Source organism: Vicugna pacos, chromosome X (genome assembly GCF_048564905.1).
Source record: "Vicugna pacos chromosome X, VicPac4, whole genome shotgun sequence".
NCBI classification, from domain to species: Eukaryota; Metazoa; Chordata; class Mammalia; order Artiodactyla; family Camelidae; genus Vicugna; species Vicugna pacos.
Window position 1 is genome coordinate 46,880,723 of NC_133023.1, and position 15,575 is coordinate 46,896,297.

The 15,575-nt window shown below is 44.1% G+C and overlaps 1 protein-coding gene across 1 annotated transcript; it reads right to left on the reverse strand.

Moving 5' to 3' along the window:
• Positions 1-13,026: 13,026 nt before the first annotated feature.
• Positions 13,027-14,892, reverse strand: LOC140691974 (Y-box-binding protein 3-like). Its single transcript, XM_072956556.1, has one exon. The coding sequence runs from the start codon at positions 14,708-14,710 to the stop codon at positions 13,616-13,618; it is 1,095 nt and encodes a 364-aa protein (XP_072812657.1). The 5' UTR covers positions 14,711-14,892; the 3' UTR covers positions 13,027-13,615.
• Between the last annotated feature and the right edge of the window lie 683 nt (positions 14,893-15,575).

Sequence of the window (15,575 nt, forward strand, 5' to 3'; positions counted from 1 at the left end):
ACATAATATCAAAAAATATTTATTACATCTTCATATGGTGGGGGCCAATTCTGTAAAATCTCTCTCTGTCTCTCTCTCTCCTCCCTCGGTCTCTCTCTCACTACCTATATTTCTATCTCTCTCTATATTCTATTGTTTCTGTTCTCAAGAAAACAATGACAAACGAAAGAGGGAGGGAGGGAGGAAAGGAAGGAAGGGAGAAAAGGAAGGAAAGGAGGAAAGGGAGGGAGGGAGGGAGGGATGGGGCCTAGATTTTTAGATAAACAGGAAGACACATCTGGAGAAATGTGATTCCAGCATCAATCCATCTAGGTATAGTAGGTACAAATTACTTTATTTTACATTATGGACTCTCTCTATGTAGTGCTTACTCAATTCCACCTTTTATTTGATAAGGATGATCAAAGAATGGTTCGTCAATTTAACCCACTACTTTGCCAAATTCTTAAATGTAGCAAATAAGGGCAATGCAGGCTTACTCTGTTGGCTTTATAGTAGGGAAGAAATACTCCAAGGAACTTTTGAAGCACACACCAAAGTTTGCAGCTGTTTATGCAGCAATGGTATGCTAAAGCTGGCTCAAATCAACGGGTGGTAATCAGTTGTTAAAGTTTTAGGAAATTTTGTGAGCCAGTTGGCAAGCATATCATTAGTAAATATCAAATTATATAAACAAAATAAGTAAATGAATTCATTAATACATTGTATTAAAGCCAAAGGTAGTAAACACTCAAAACACATTCTTTCCTAATTATTTTACTACATTTTACTATTAATCTGTTTTTTTTTGAGCTTATTTGCATCTACTGTATCTGTAGGGTGAAAAAACTATAAATGGCGTTCTACTGCACATCTCTTCCAAAACTCCATATTCAGTGACATCATGTTGGGAGCTTGAAATCAGCCATGGTGGGAGAAATGGGAAGAGAGAAATTGGTAAGTGCATGCTGCAAATTTGTCCCCCTCCCAGAGAGCTGGTTTTTAAACAGCACACCATGCATGTATGTATGTATGTATGTATGTATGTATGTATGCGTGCATATATGTATGGATGTATGGGCAAATGTTGTATTTGTGTATCTATATGTTTATGTATGTATGTAGGAATGTCTTTTACTTGTGAGGGGGCAGAGTGTTTAACTGAAGTCACAGAAAGACAACTAGCTCAAGAGATGAGAAAAGGAAGGTGGAGTAATTAAAAGAGCTGTCCTGTGGGAGTAAAGTAACAACCAAGGTTTAAGTCTTAGTTGTTTGACCTGAGGCAGGTCGCTTCACTAGTCTCGATGTAAACTGAGGGCCTCACAGTTGATAGTACTCTATCCATTTCTAAAACTGTGTGAATCCCTGGTCTATAAAATAACCCTATAGTTACCATTAACTCTATAATATATATGCATATACTTATCTTTCATGATGCTTACGTGCATTTTCTTAAATGTTTCACACATACAAGAAGGAAGTATATGTGTGTGTGTGTGTATAGTAATTTGTATGTTGATCAGGCAGAATGCATGGTCGCTGCCCCTCAGTAAGTTTTAGAATCTTGTGAGTAACTTGGAAGCACCTTGTGCAGCCTTTCTTCATTGCCCTTTCCTTTCACATACACTCCTCCAAGGTATATTTTGATATGATGAATTTCCTGCCCCTGCTCCTTTGTGATCCCTGCCTCCATCCTCTCCTTACTCCCTCTGGTCCCCAGGCAACCACTGACCTGCTCTCTCTGATATATATGTATATGTGTATATATATATATATATATATGTGTATATATATATAAATATATATATATATGTATATGTATATGTATATATTCAATTGCATTCTCTGGAATTTTACATAAATTTAATGATAGTGTATATACTCATTTTAGTCTGGCTTCTTGCACTCAGCATATTGCGATTCATTGATGTTGTAATGTATATCAATGGTTCATTACTTTTTATTGCTTTGAATATTCCATTATGTGGAAATACCACAGTGTGTTTATCCATTCACATGTTGATGGACTTTACCGATGTTTTATTATTGTGTTTATTATTTGGCTATTGAAAATAAAGCTGCTCTGAGCATTCATATACAAGTATTTGTACACATGATTTCCTTTCTCTTTGGTAAATTCCTAGGACTAGAATGCCTGGATCATATGGTAGGTGTATATGTAATATTTTAAGAAACTGCCTGCTATGATCTAAATGTCTGTGTTCCCCCCAAATTTGTATGTTAAAACTCTGATTCCCAATGTGATGGTATTAGGAGGTAGGGCTTTTGGGAGGTGAGTAGGCCATGACAATGGAGTCCTCATGAATATCGTTAATGCCCTTGTGAAAGAAGCTCCAGAGAGACAGCTCAGCCCTTCTAACCATGTGAAAACACAGTAAGACATCGCCTGGTACAAACCAAGAAGAAAGCCCTCACCAGAACGTGACCATGCTGGCTCCTTGATCTTGGACTTTCCAGCCTCCAGAAATACATCTCTGTTGTCTATAAGCCACCTAGTCTGTGGTGTTTTGTTATGGCAGCCTGAACGGACTAAGACATATTGCCAAATAGTTTTCCAATGTTGTTGTACCATTTTAGATTTCCATCAGCAATGTATTCAAATTCTAGTTCCTCCACATCTTTGCCAGCACTTGATAAAATCGGTGTTTTAAACTTTAGCCACTTTAGGGGGGAGAGTATAGCTCAGTGGGAGAGTGCGTGCTTAGCATGCTTGAGGTCCTGGGTTCAATCCCCAGCACCTCCATTAAAAAAAAGAAAGTAAAATAAATTCTATAGACTTCAGCCATTTTAATAGGTATGTCGTGGAATACTGTGTGTGTGCATGATTTTTAATTTTTAATTTTTTTCAAATTATCACCCTGTAAAATTTGATTTTTCCCTCTTGGCATAAAGCTCTGTGAATGGTATCAAATGTATAGATTAGTGTAACCATTACTGCAATCAGGATATGGCACTGTTCCATCACACCACTACCTTGGCCCCAAGTCCCAGCGACCACAGACCTATTCTCCATCAGTGTAATTTTGTCATTTTGAGAATGATATATAAGTGAAATCATGCAGTACCTTGTGATCCATCCAAGTTGTCACATGCATTAGTAGTTCATTCAATCTAATTGTATGGATGTACCATGGTGGATTTTATCCATTCACCTATTGTAAGGCATTTGGGTTGTTTCCAGGATTCTGTTTTCTGGGGTTTTTGTTTTGGTGAAATATGCATAGACCTGCCATAACATCTGCGTACAGGATTTTTCAGTGAACATAAGTTGCTGATTCCAGAGGCCCTCCATTGGTGCCCATGGTCCGTGATGCTCACAGTGCCTGTCGGCATGCAGATCGCGCCCCCTCCCAACACTGCGGTCGGGTGATGTGCTTTTACACGGTGGGTGGGCAGGTCACTCCCCCTCCATATGCCGCTGTCAGATGCTGCCCTCCGGCGAGGTTGGCGGGCGGATCTCGCCCCCTCCCAACATCACAGTAGGTGGCGGGTCACTCCCCCTCCCAATACTGCAGGTCAGATGCTGCACTAGGGCAAGATAGGTGGGCAGGTTGCACCCCCTCCCAGCACCCTGGTCACGTGCTGTGCTCCTGCCGGGAAGGCGGGTGGCCACCTGCCCTCTCCTGGCGCCAGTCGCTCCCCTGCTCTGTGCAGCTGCCTGCTCTGCCTTGGGCCCACGCTCCATAGGCAGGCTCAGGGAAGACGGGGAAACAGCCCTGCCCCTGTTCCTTGCCAAAACGCAGCTCCTTGTTTGTCTTGGCAGTGTGAATTCTCAGAGGTACCAGGGCAGAAGGATCCTATCTGCCTCAGGCTGTAAACAAGTCTCCGTCTGGCCTTTGAGGCTCCTAAGCCCTTAGGATTCAGGTTTCCACCCCACCCCTGCCTGGGTGCTAAGCACAGGAGGATATGGAGGCTGTGGCTGAGCCCCACCTCTCTTCCCCCGGAAACTTTCAGCGGGTTTTCGGAATGGGTGCGTGGCACCCTTCCCCCCAGGGAACATCAGCTGTGGGTTTCTTTTTGTTCCCGTATTTTATGGAGGGCCCAGTTTGTTTTGCCCTGTGTACCCACTCATCCATGGCGTGCAGCCCCCTGCAGCCCCCTGGGGTTGCCTCCGTGCAGCCTGCCCCTGTCCTCCACCCTGCTCGGGCAGCCTGTCCCTTCCCCCACCAGCCACTTTGCCTCTAGGGCTAGGGGTTGTGGAGACCCTCTGTGCCCATTTAACTTAGTTCTGTCAGTCAAGGGGTGTAGATCCGTACAGATCCGAGCCTCGGAGGTTCCCCCTCCCTCCCGCCGACCTCTCTGTTGGAGAGGGAAGGACCCAGTGAATGAGTGCTATTCCTCCTTTGCTGCTCCCTCCCTGCGGGACCGGTCCCACACTGTTTTGCTTTTTCTTCTTTCTTTTTTCCTTTTCTCCCACAGGATCCGTGGTGTCTTTGTCTTTTGAAGAGGTCGATGTTCTGTCGGAGTTCAGCAGGTGCTCTGGTTGGCTGGATGGGTGCACGGATGTGAGTTTTGGTGTATTTGTGGGAGAGGGTGAGCTATGAGCGTCCTTCTACTCCGCCATCTTAGCCCCCTTCTGCTGTGCAAAAGGTTTTAAGTTTAATTAGGTCCAATTCATTTATTTTTGCCTTTATTTCTTTGCTTTAATAGACTGATCCAAGAAAATATTGCTAAGATTTATGTCAAAGAGTGATCCGCCTATGCTCTCTTCTAGGAATTTTATAGTTTCTGCTCTTTATTGTTGTATGTGGTGTGAGGGAATGACCTAATCTCATTGTTTTACATATGGCTGTCCAGTTTTCCCAGCACCACTTGTTGAAAAGATGGTCTTTTCTCCATTGTGTACTCTTGCTTCCTTTGTCATGATTGGTTGACCACAGGTGTGTGCGTTTACTTTTGGGCTCTCTTTTCTGTTCTGTTGGTTCTATGTTTCTGCTCTTGTCGCAATGCCATGCAGTTTGATTACTGTAGCTTTGTAGTATGGTCTTAAGCCTGGGAGGGTTATACCTCCAGCCTTGTTCTTTTTTCTCAAGACCACTTTGGCTTTTAGGCATCTTTTGTGGTTCCATATGGATTTTAGGATTGTTTGCTCTAGCCTGTTTGGCCCTGGGTGTCTCAGCACTGTTGTCAGCCTGCTGGTGGGCATATAAGCCCCCAGGGCTAACAAGCTACAGAGAGGACTCCAAAATGATGCTTGCCAGCACCAGTGTCTTTGTGGTTGGATGAGACCCCCAAAATGGCTGCCGCCAGTGTCTGTGTCCTGAGCAGGAGTCCCAGTTGCTCCCAGCCCCTCTGGGAGGCTCTCCAAGATCAGTAAATAGGTTTTACCCAGGCTCCTTTCAGAATGCTGCATCTGTACTGGGACTCAGAGCATGTGAGATTTTGCATGTGCCCCTTAAGAGCAGAGTCTGTTTCTCACAGTCCTCTGGCACTTCTTTATGCAAGTCCCCCTAGCCTTCAATGCCAGATGTTCTGGAGACACATCTTCCCAGGGCAAGACTGCCAAGCTCGGAATCTCAATGTGGGGTTTGGACCCCGCACTCCTTGAGGAGAACCTCTGCAATTGTGATTATTCTCCCACTTGTGGGTAACCTACCCAGGGGTGTGGGTCTTGACCATACAGCATCTCTGCCTCTCCTGCCCATCTCATTGTGGTTCTGGTACCGTACTCAGGCTTGGCTGCTCACCACTCAAAAGCCAATACTCAAAAGACAGGTGGTGGTAATAAAGGAAAGCTTGCTTTATTTAGGAAGCCAGCGGCCTGGGGAGAAGGAAGACTCATATCCAAAAGCCAATTCCCAAATGCCAATCAGGGGGAAAAGAGCTTCTAAAAGGGAGATTCAGGAGTGTATAGGCAGAGGGAGGGACCTACATGCAGAAGGCCTAGCTCAAACAATCATCTTGAAGTTGGTTATGTGGTGGTCTTCTCAGTGTCATCTAGATTGTTTTAAGTAGAGTTAATCTTTAACTCCAGGGTCAGTTTGTGTTCCTTTCCTTGAGGCCAGTTCTTGGAACTGTGTGAGATGGAGCAGCTTATGTCATGGCTACAGTCTGATCTCCATGTGATTAATTTCTTCCACTTGGTGGAGAATTTAGTATTTGCAAACAGCTCAAAGGATATGGCTCAGAATATTATCTATAGCCCTTGAGGAGGAACTAAATGTCCTTGACTTTGTTTAATGGCTGAACTACTATTACTTTGTCTTTTTTTGCCTGCTTGCCTTTGCTTCTGCTTTTTCTCATTTATCTGGTTAAAGTTATTTTTGGGAATTAGATAGGAGGCTACTTCCTTGTTTTTTTTTTTTTTTGAAACAAAAGGCAGAGAGAGGACATGGGACTGGGTTTTGTCCCAGGAAAGGCCCCAGAGTCTTGGATTTAATCTCCCTTTTTTTTTTAATATTCTTCAATCTTGAGAAGGAACAGATGCAGAAGAAGAAGGGGAATGAAGTTTTTGGATAGAGAGGTTAGTCATAAACTTGGCAGAGGAATACAGTTTTAGTTCCCATTTTTGTTTCAATTTTCCCCAAATCTTTGAGGGAGTACGGCAACAATCTCTCTGGCTATTTTCTCCTGAAATGGGGTTTGGTACTGCCTTAATTTGCAGAATGGGCACTGATTTAGAAATAGTTTTTAGTTTTAAACTTAGCATCAGTATTTTGTATTATGAAAGCACTGCTTCCTTCTTTGACTGCTTTGTCATAGCAACCTGGACAAACATTTGAATATTAGTAGACATTTTACAATGAGGATAATGATCAAAATTCAACTTTGTAGTCCTTTTTTTCCCCTCTTAACGATTAAAGCAGATGTAAAATACATGTTTAGCAAGCCATAAACAGGCATGAGATGTCTTTGGAGTCATCAATATTAAATATAATACTTTTATTATACCTAGGTTTACTAAAAGTCAGAAAGGTTGTATTACATCTGTTACAAACTTGTCAACAAATATTAACTTGATGTGATTGTATTGTCATAAGTAATATAATAAAAACAAACCTGACACAATGGAAAGGTATCCCCTACTCCTGGATTGGAAGAATCAATATTGTTGAAATGGTCATACTGCCCAAGGCAATCTACAGATTTAATGAAATCCTTATCACATTACCCAGGACATATTTTGTAGAACTAGAACAAATCATAATAAAATTTATAGGGAACCACAAAAGACCTAGAATTGCCAAAGCATTACTGAAGAAAAAGAAAGGGGCTGGAGGAATACCTCTCCCAGACTTCAGAGTATACTATGGAGCTACAGTCATCAAGACAGCATGGTATTGGTACAAAAACAGATATATGGACCGATGAAACAGAAATGAGAGCCCAGAAATGAACCTACAAACTTTTGGTCAACGAATCTTCGACCAAGGAGGCAAGAATACACAATGGAATAAAGACAGTCTCTTCAGCAAAAGGTGTTGGGAAAACTGGACAGCAGCATGTAGATCAGTGAAGCTAGAACACTCCCATACACCATACACAAGAGAAACTCAAAATGGACCAAAGACTTAAACATAAGACAAGATACAATAAAACTCCGAGAAGAAAATAGAGGCAAAACATTATCTCACATACATCTCAAAAATGTTCTCCTAGGGCAGTCTACCACCACAATAGAAATAAAGGCAAGAATAAACAAATAGGACCTAATTAAACTTACAAGCTTCTGCACAGCAAAGGAAACCATAAGCAAAACAAAACGACAGCCTACAGAATGGGAGAAAATTTTTGCAAAAGATGAAACTGACAAAGGCTTGATCTCCAGAATATATAAGCAGCTCATGTGACTCAATAGGAAAAAAGCAAACAACCCAATCCAAAAATGGGCAGAAGACCTAAACAAGCAATTCTCCAAGGAAGACATACAAATGATCAAAAGGCACATGAAAAGCTGCTCAATATCACTAATTATCAGAGAAATGCAAATCAAAGCTACAATGAGGTATCACCTCACACCAGTCAGAATGGCCATCACTCAAAAGTCCACAAATGACAAATGCTGAAGAGGCTGTGGAGAAAAGGGAACCCTCCTACACTGCTGATGGGAATGCAGTTTGGTGCAGGGACTGTGGAAAACAGTATGGAGATTCCTCAAAAGACTAGGAATAGACGTATCATGTGACCCAGTAATGCTGGTCCTGGGCATATATCCAGAAGGAACCCTACTTCAAAAAGACACCTGCACCCCAATGTTCATAGCAACACTATTTACAATAGCCAAAACATGGAAACTGCCTAAATGTCCATCAACAGATGACTGGATAAAGAAGTGGTGGTATATTTATACAATGGAATACTATTCAGCCATAAAAAGTGACAACATAACGCCATTTGCAGCAACATGGATGTCCCTGGAGAATGTCATTCTAAGTGAAGTAAGCCAGAAAGAGAAAGAAAACAACCGTACGATATCGCCCATATGTGGAATCTAAAACACACACACACACACACACACACACACACACAAACAAAGCATAAATACAAAACAGAAATAGACTCATAGACATAGAATACAAACTTGTGGTTGCCAAGGGGGATGGGGTGGGAAGGGACAGACTGGGATTTCGAAATTTGTAGATTTTGACCGGCATATGTAGAAAAGATAAGCAAGATTATACTGTATAGCACAGGGAAATATATACAAGATCTTGTGGTAGCTCACAGTGAAAAAAAATGCGACTATGAATATATGTATGTTCATGTATAACGAGAAAGTTGTGCTCTACACTGAAAATTGACACAACATTGTAAAATGACTATAGCTCAATAAGAAATGTTAAAAAAGAAAAAAACCTTTTGCACAGCAAAGAAAACCATCATCAAAACAAAAACACAATCTATGCAATGGGTGAAAATAGTTTCAAATGATGCAATCAACAAGGGGTTAATATCCAAAATATACAAAGAGCTCATACAACTCAATATCAAAAAATAAATCAATTTAAAATTGGGCAGAAGACTTGAATAGACACTTTTATTGAAAGAAGACACATCAATGACTCACAGGCAGATGAAAAGATGCTCAATAGTTTTAATTATTAGAGACATGCAAATCAAATCAGCAATGAGATATCACCTCACAACTGTCACACTGCATATCATCAGGAAGTCCACAGAGAACCGATGTTGAAGAAGATGGGGAGAAAAAGGAACCGCCTACACTGTTGATGGAAATGTAAATTGGTGCAACCACTATGGAAACTCGTATGGTGGCTCCTAAAAAAAAAAAAAACTAAAACTAAAACTACCATATGATCCAGCAATTCCACTCCTGGGTATATATGCAGAAAAATAATGAAAACACTAATTTGAAAAAAATACATGCACCCCAATGTTCATAGCAGCTCTATTTACAATGGCCAAAACACGAAAGCAACCCAAGTGCCTATCAACAGATGATTGGATTAAGAAGATGTAGAATGTACCATACCTATATATCTATACAACTATATCTATGTAATGGAATGTAACTCAGACATTAAAAAGCACGAAATACTGCCATTTGCAGCAACATGGAAGGACCTAAAGATTATCATGCTTAGTGAAATGTCAGAAAAAGACAGACGCTGCAAGATATCACTTACATGTGCAATCTAAAAGATAATAGAAATAAATCATATACAAAACACAAACAGACCACAGATACAGAAAACAAACTTGCGGTTACCAAAGAGGAGAGGTAAGGGGGAAGGGACAAATTGTGGGGAAGGATTAACAGATACAAGCCAATACATATAAAATTGATAAGCAACAAGCTATACTGTATTGCAAAGGAAATTATAGCCATTATTTTGTAATAATCTATAACGGAGTATAATCTGCAAAAACACTGGATCACAATGCTGTACAACCAAAACTAACATAATGTTGCAATTACTATGGTTCAATAAAAAATAAAGAACTTATGCAACCAGTCAATAATGGCATGGGAGCAGATAGCGCCAAATACAGAAGAGAAAAAGGGAATCCAAATTGACACCTGCGACTGCGTGCCTTCCCACATCAAGGGGATCCATGAAGTGATTCAGATCAGCTACAAAGTGCCATTTTGTTGATACTGCAAGTCACAGGAAGGCAATGGACTGCGGCTGGGGTTTCTGCTTCAGATTCACGACTCACCTTTTTCTTAGAAGGGTGAAGAATCCCACCCTCTTGACTTCACATTCAATTATAATAGGACACTGGGGGTTCTGAGACGTCGCTCTAATGTGCAAACAGCCTTCCTACCCATGCTCTCTGGGATATAGTCTCCCAATCAAGGGTATCCAAGGGAGGCCTGCTCTTACTAAAGGCTTTAGGCTGGAGCACGTCACCTTTCCATGACCCAAACAAAGATGACTGCTGCATTCACATTTTCAGTCAGGAAAACCAAGTAATATCTGGTATGTGAAGGGGCAGTGAGAGAGGGAAGAGGATTATCACAAAGGATATATTTCTTTTTTGGTTTTGTTTTAAATCAAAGTTTCCTGGAGACAGCCCAGGCATCCTTCTGTCGTGTCTTGGGTGATACTCTTCGGCTCCTATTGGGCTATTGAAGTTGCCCTTAAGTAAGTACACCTAAATCCTGGAGCAGCGGGGAAACAGCAGAATATTCCTGCTCTCAGTTAAATATGTTCACCTCCAGATATGTGCCTCTGTACCCTTCAATTCCACACCCAGCCAGCAATCACCAGGTCAACTCCACTTAATGGATCCTGTCAGATACCTTTGTGAGCAGGGAAAATCCTAGATTCCTTAGCCTGGCCCTTCATGTCCTCCATTCCCCCAAAGTGAAGCCTCCATGGCAAGGCTGGCCAATTCACTGTTTCCCGATGCGTATACCTCACACAACAGGGAGCGGCCTATGAACCCAACATGCATATACAGAAAAAATTTCCCCACATCATGTCCATGCCTGTTGTTTGGCACGAAAAGGCATCCAGGATGGCTCTGAGTCATTTCCTAATCATAGTAGGTTTAGTCTCGCTTCAGGTCTTCCCCCATTCTCTCTTGGCGCTGTGTGTCAGTATAAATTCTTATGTTTAACGATTAGTGGTGCACCCTGCTAGTCTCTGAAGAAGTCAGCTGGTATAGTGGGACATGCACTGGGCTAGGAGTCTGGAGGAAAATCTTCTAGATGTATGCTGACATGACTTTATCAAACAAGGTCCTACTGTATAGCACAGGGAAGTATATTCAATACCTTGTGACGGTCTATAATGAGAAAGAATATGAAAAGGAATACACATACATATGTGTGTGTGTATATATACATATATGTATATGTATGTGTGTGTGTATATATATAATATTATATATGTATATATAATGTATATATGTCACTATGCTGTACACCAGAAATTAACACAACATTGTAAATTGACGATACTTGAATTAAGAAAAAAATTAAATTAAAAAAAATCTGAGCTCTGTTTGTGGTGATTGCTGAGTATAAGTTTAAATTCAAGCGTCCAAGTAGCGGTTCCTTTAGCCTGGAAATAACCCTGCCACCATCTGGGTCACCCGTGTTTTCTCTCACATCCTGTGCTAATTGCACCAGAGCACTCACTCCATTGTGTAGTCGCTGCTAGTTTTGTCTCACTCTCCACTAGGCTGTGGGCTTCTCGAGAGAAGGGACCATCTTCTTCACCATGATGCAACTCCTAGTGCCTTGCAGAGTGTCTGGCACAAGTGAGCACCCAAATATTTTGCTGAATGAGGAATCTGTACTGTTTCTACTCCAATTGATTGAGGACATTTTGTCATGATGAATGATTAAATACTCACTCTCCAAATACCTTATGCTAGCCTATGATGTGGTATAAAATGCCTCAACATTTAAATGAGAAAAGTATTTTGATCTTGCCATTTATAATCCAATTACATTAATCTGTAAAATGAGGTTTTAAAGACCCTTGTTGGTTTCAAATCTATTGATCGCTCACTTCCCCCAGCCCCCCAGACCCAACTCATGCCTCCCATCCACCAACCTCACTGTATGTTCAAATGAAAACCAGGATAGGGATGACATTCCCAGTAAGAGCTTCTCTGTTTGATGCAAAAATGGGGCTGAGGTGGGCTAAACTACACTTGCTCAGCCCTCCAGGAATCCTGCACAGGCCCCCTGGATGAACTCAACCAGGAAGCACAGATGAAAACTGTGGACTAGCTGTTTCTATTCAGCTCCAGAGACATGCACAACGAAAACTGTACCTGCTTCCATGCTCACTTTTTTGTTTTCTTTCAGATTTTCCCCCAGCTTTATTGAGGTATAACTGACACATAACATTGTGTAAGTTTAAAATATACAATGTGATAAGTTTAGACAGGTATACATTGTGAAATGTTTCCCCCAATAAGGTTAATTAACACACCCTTCACCTCACATAGTTATCATTTTGTTTCTTGTTGTCATGGTGAGAACATTAATGCTCTACTTTCACAGCAACTATCAAGTACACAATACAGTACTGTTAACTATAGTCACCATGCTGTACATTAGGTCCCTGGAACTCATTCATCTTACAACTGAAAGTTTGTACCCCTTGTCCAGTATCTCCCCATTTCCCCCACCCCCCAGCCCTTCATGCCCATTTTCTTTTAACCACTTAAATCGTATTATATTGAATCCATTAAAAGAAACAAAATACAGAGGAGGCAAATTCTGTTTCCAGAGAGCCACATTTTTTACTTGTCATGGTGTTTTGCTCAGCTTTTTGTGTTTTGCCTCATAGAGTACTCACTACCTAAGCAGGAAGTGTGGGTAGTTGGGCCCACCCTCCAGATTTATTGCTCAAATGGCAGGGCAGGGGAAGAGGATGAAAGAGAAAGTGATGAGGATATGTCTTTCTTTTCCAAGTATTCTTATCCTTTAGAATACCCTGAGAAGTTCAACCTGTAAGTCCAGAATTAGCTTTAAATTCATGACTTGTAAAGAGAACAATAGGCACGATCTTTGCTAAAACTGGCTCTAAGAAGGATTGAAAGGACTGTGTCAATACAATTATGTGCTAACAGGCTTGAAAAAAAATCAGACAACAGTGATAACAGATAAAAGTAACAGGAAATGTTTTATTGAAAAAATGACCACTCAGGTGAGTAATATCACACAGCAACCAATGTCAGATAATCTTCAACATCAGATAATCTTAGTTTTTGTATTAAAAATAAAAACTAATTTTTAAAAGCACTCCAACTAATTCACCTGGGGATGCAGTATAATAGCTGTGGTCCTGGTCAGATCTTTAAAAAGAATAGTCAGAAGCACAGGCGTGTGTGTGTGTGTGTGTACCAAAACTACCAAGGCAGACTGTATGAGGGAGGGAGTGAGAGAGAGACAGAGAGAGAGAGAGTGTGTGTGTGTGTGTGTGTGAGTGTGTGTGTGTGAGTGTGTGTGTGTGTACATGCCTGCGTGTGTGCAGAAACTACCAAGGCAGATGGTACGAGGGAGTTTAGAGACGTATAGATCTTGTGATTTATCCTCAAGCCTTGGGGAAGGGGCATGGATTTTTCTCAGGGCACAAGTCTAACAGTGTGGATGTTTGGACTGTGATGCACCCAAAGGGCATCTTCTCTTCAAGGGGACATCACCTGCAGCCCAAGCCAGGGAGCCCCTGGGGAGGGAGCCGAGCTGTTAGTCGGCCTGGGCGGCAGAGGGGGCATCCATGGGCAGAGGATCCTCCTCCGCAGTGGCACTGTTCTTCTTGGCCACAGCAACGGCAGCAGGTGTTTCAGTAGGGCTCTTCCGTATCTTGCCCTCTCCTCCCTCGGGGTCCTGGTCCTGGGTGCCAGGAGCCTGCTGCGGGTTATTGGGGCAGCGGGATCCGTAGCGTGGAGGGGGGCTCTGCTTCGGATCTCCAGCGACGCGTCCGCTCTCCTTGTTTTCCTCCTCGGGCTCCACAGAGATACTTGGTGAGGGTCTTGGAGCAAGCGCGGTGCCTCGGCCCCTAGGGCGACTCTGCAGGTAGCTGACGCGCGGCCCCCGCCGTGGCTCGGGCCCTGCGGTCTGGGCGGCCCCCGGCAGCTGGGCGGCCCGTGGACCGTTGCTAGTAGCCTGCATCGAGGGGCGGCGGATCACCGCCGGGGCCCTGCGGCAGGGCGGGAAGCGCCGCAGGCGTTGGTCTTGGGAGTGGCCAGGCGGGCGGCGCCTCAGGCCCTGGGCTGCGGTGGAGCCTTCGCCGCTGCCCTCGCCTTCGTCAGCGTCGTCCTCAGCACCCTTGGGACCGCGTGGTGGCTGCTCGCGGCGGTGGATATAGAAGGCCCGGCGGAAGCGGGGGCGGTTGGCAGCATAGCGGCTGCCCTCCACTGGTGCGCCGGCTGGCCCGGTCACGTTAGCGGCCTCGGTGCCCCGCTCGCCCTGCACCACGTCGAACTCGACCGTCTCGCCGTCGCCCACGCTGCGTTGGTACTTGTGAGGGTTGTTTCGGGTGATGGCCCTCTGGTGAACGAACACATCTTCCTGGGTGTCGTGCCTGCTGATGAAACCGTACCCATTCTTCACGTTAAACCACTTGACGGAGCCTCGCACGCTCTTAGCGATGACCTGCTTGGGCACCTTTCCCTTGGCGCCCTCCGCGGGGGTCCTGGGGATCCCATCGCCGCTGAGGTTGCCTGCGACTAGGGCCCGGGGAGGATCTCCGCCTCCCAAGGACGCCAGGTGTTTCTGCGCGGCTTGAGGGGAGATGGAAGCTGCCACCTCCGTGCAGGTGGCCTCTCCGGCCTCACTCATGAGGCCGTCAGTCCTTGCTCTCCTTTCTCAGAGAATCTGAGGGAAAGTCGGTCCTCTGAGGTTGGAAGGTGGGGGAGGGGGCTTGGGCTGGAGGTAGGAGCCTCTCTCGGGGAGGGTCGTGGGTCAGGGCCAAGGACCCTGTGGCTTCGCTCTGAGAGCCTTGGAGAGGCCTGTGGAGTCTCCTGGGGCAACGCGACGTGTTGCCAATGACAATGGCTACCGCGGTGACGTCTCAATGGGGCCCTAGCGGGGGCTCGAGATGGGGGCGGGGCACATGTGCTCTGCCCCGTGCTCCTGCCATCACGTCACAGCGCCTCGTGGCCCTGGTGGAGCAGGGGCACAGGACGCTCTAGGGAGGGGTCTTGAAGACGCTCTTGCTTGCTTGAGTGGTTGTCAAGAGAGGACCCTCCTTCCATCCCCCTGCCTTGGTTGAGGAGATTGGCAGCCTTCTAAGGGGCACTCTCCCAATATTCACTCACAAAACTGTGGTCCTCTTCCAAACCCTGGTGTCCCCTCTCCGTGGGTTAGCCATTTTGTGTAAGCAGGCAAAATGACAACGGCGTGAAATTAAGACCCAATGGAAGAAGCCTGATGTGGGGTGGGTTGGTTGATTGGTTGGTTGGTTGGTTGGTTGGTTGGTTGTGTTTTTATGTTCCTGCAGGGGAACACAGGAAGGCTGCCAGGGCTAGCATGCTAGGCCTGAGAGATGCTAAACTGGCACAGGTTTATCCAGACTAGTATCAAGATTGTGTTGACCGAAGACAAATAGACTGTCAGTCTATCCCACAGGTTTTGGACTTGCCATTGTACCCAGGATTTATTTTAAGATGCACCCAGCATTTGTTGTACTCAGGTATGGTAAGAT

Bases quoted from the DNA above. Each gene is read 5' to 3' on its own strand.
- LOC140691974 (XM_072956556.1), bottom strand. From the start codon at position 14,710: ATGAGTGAGGCCGGAGAGGCCACCTGCACGGAGGTGGCAGCTTCCATC.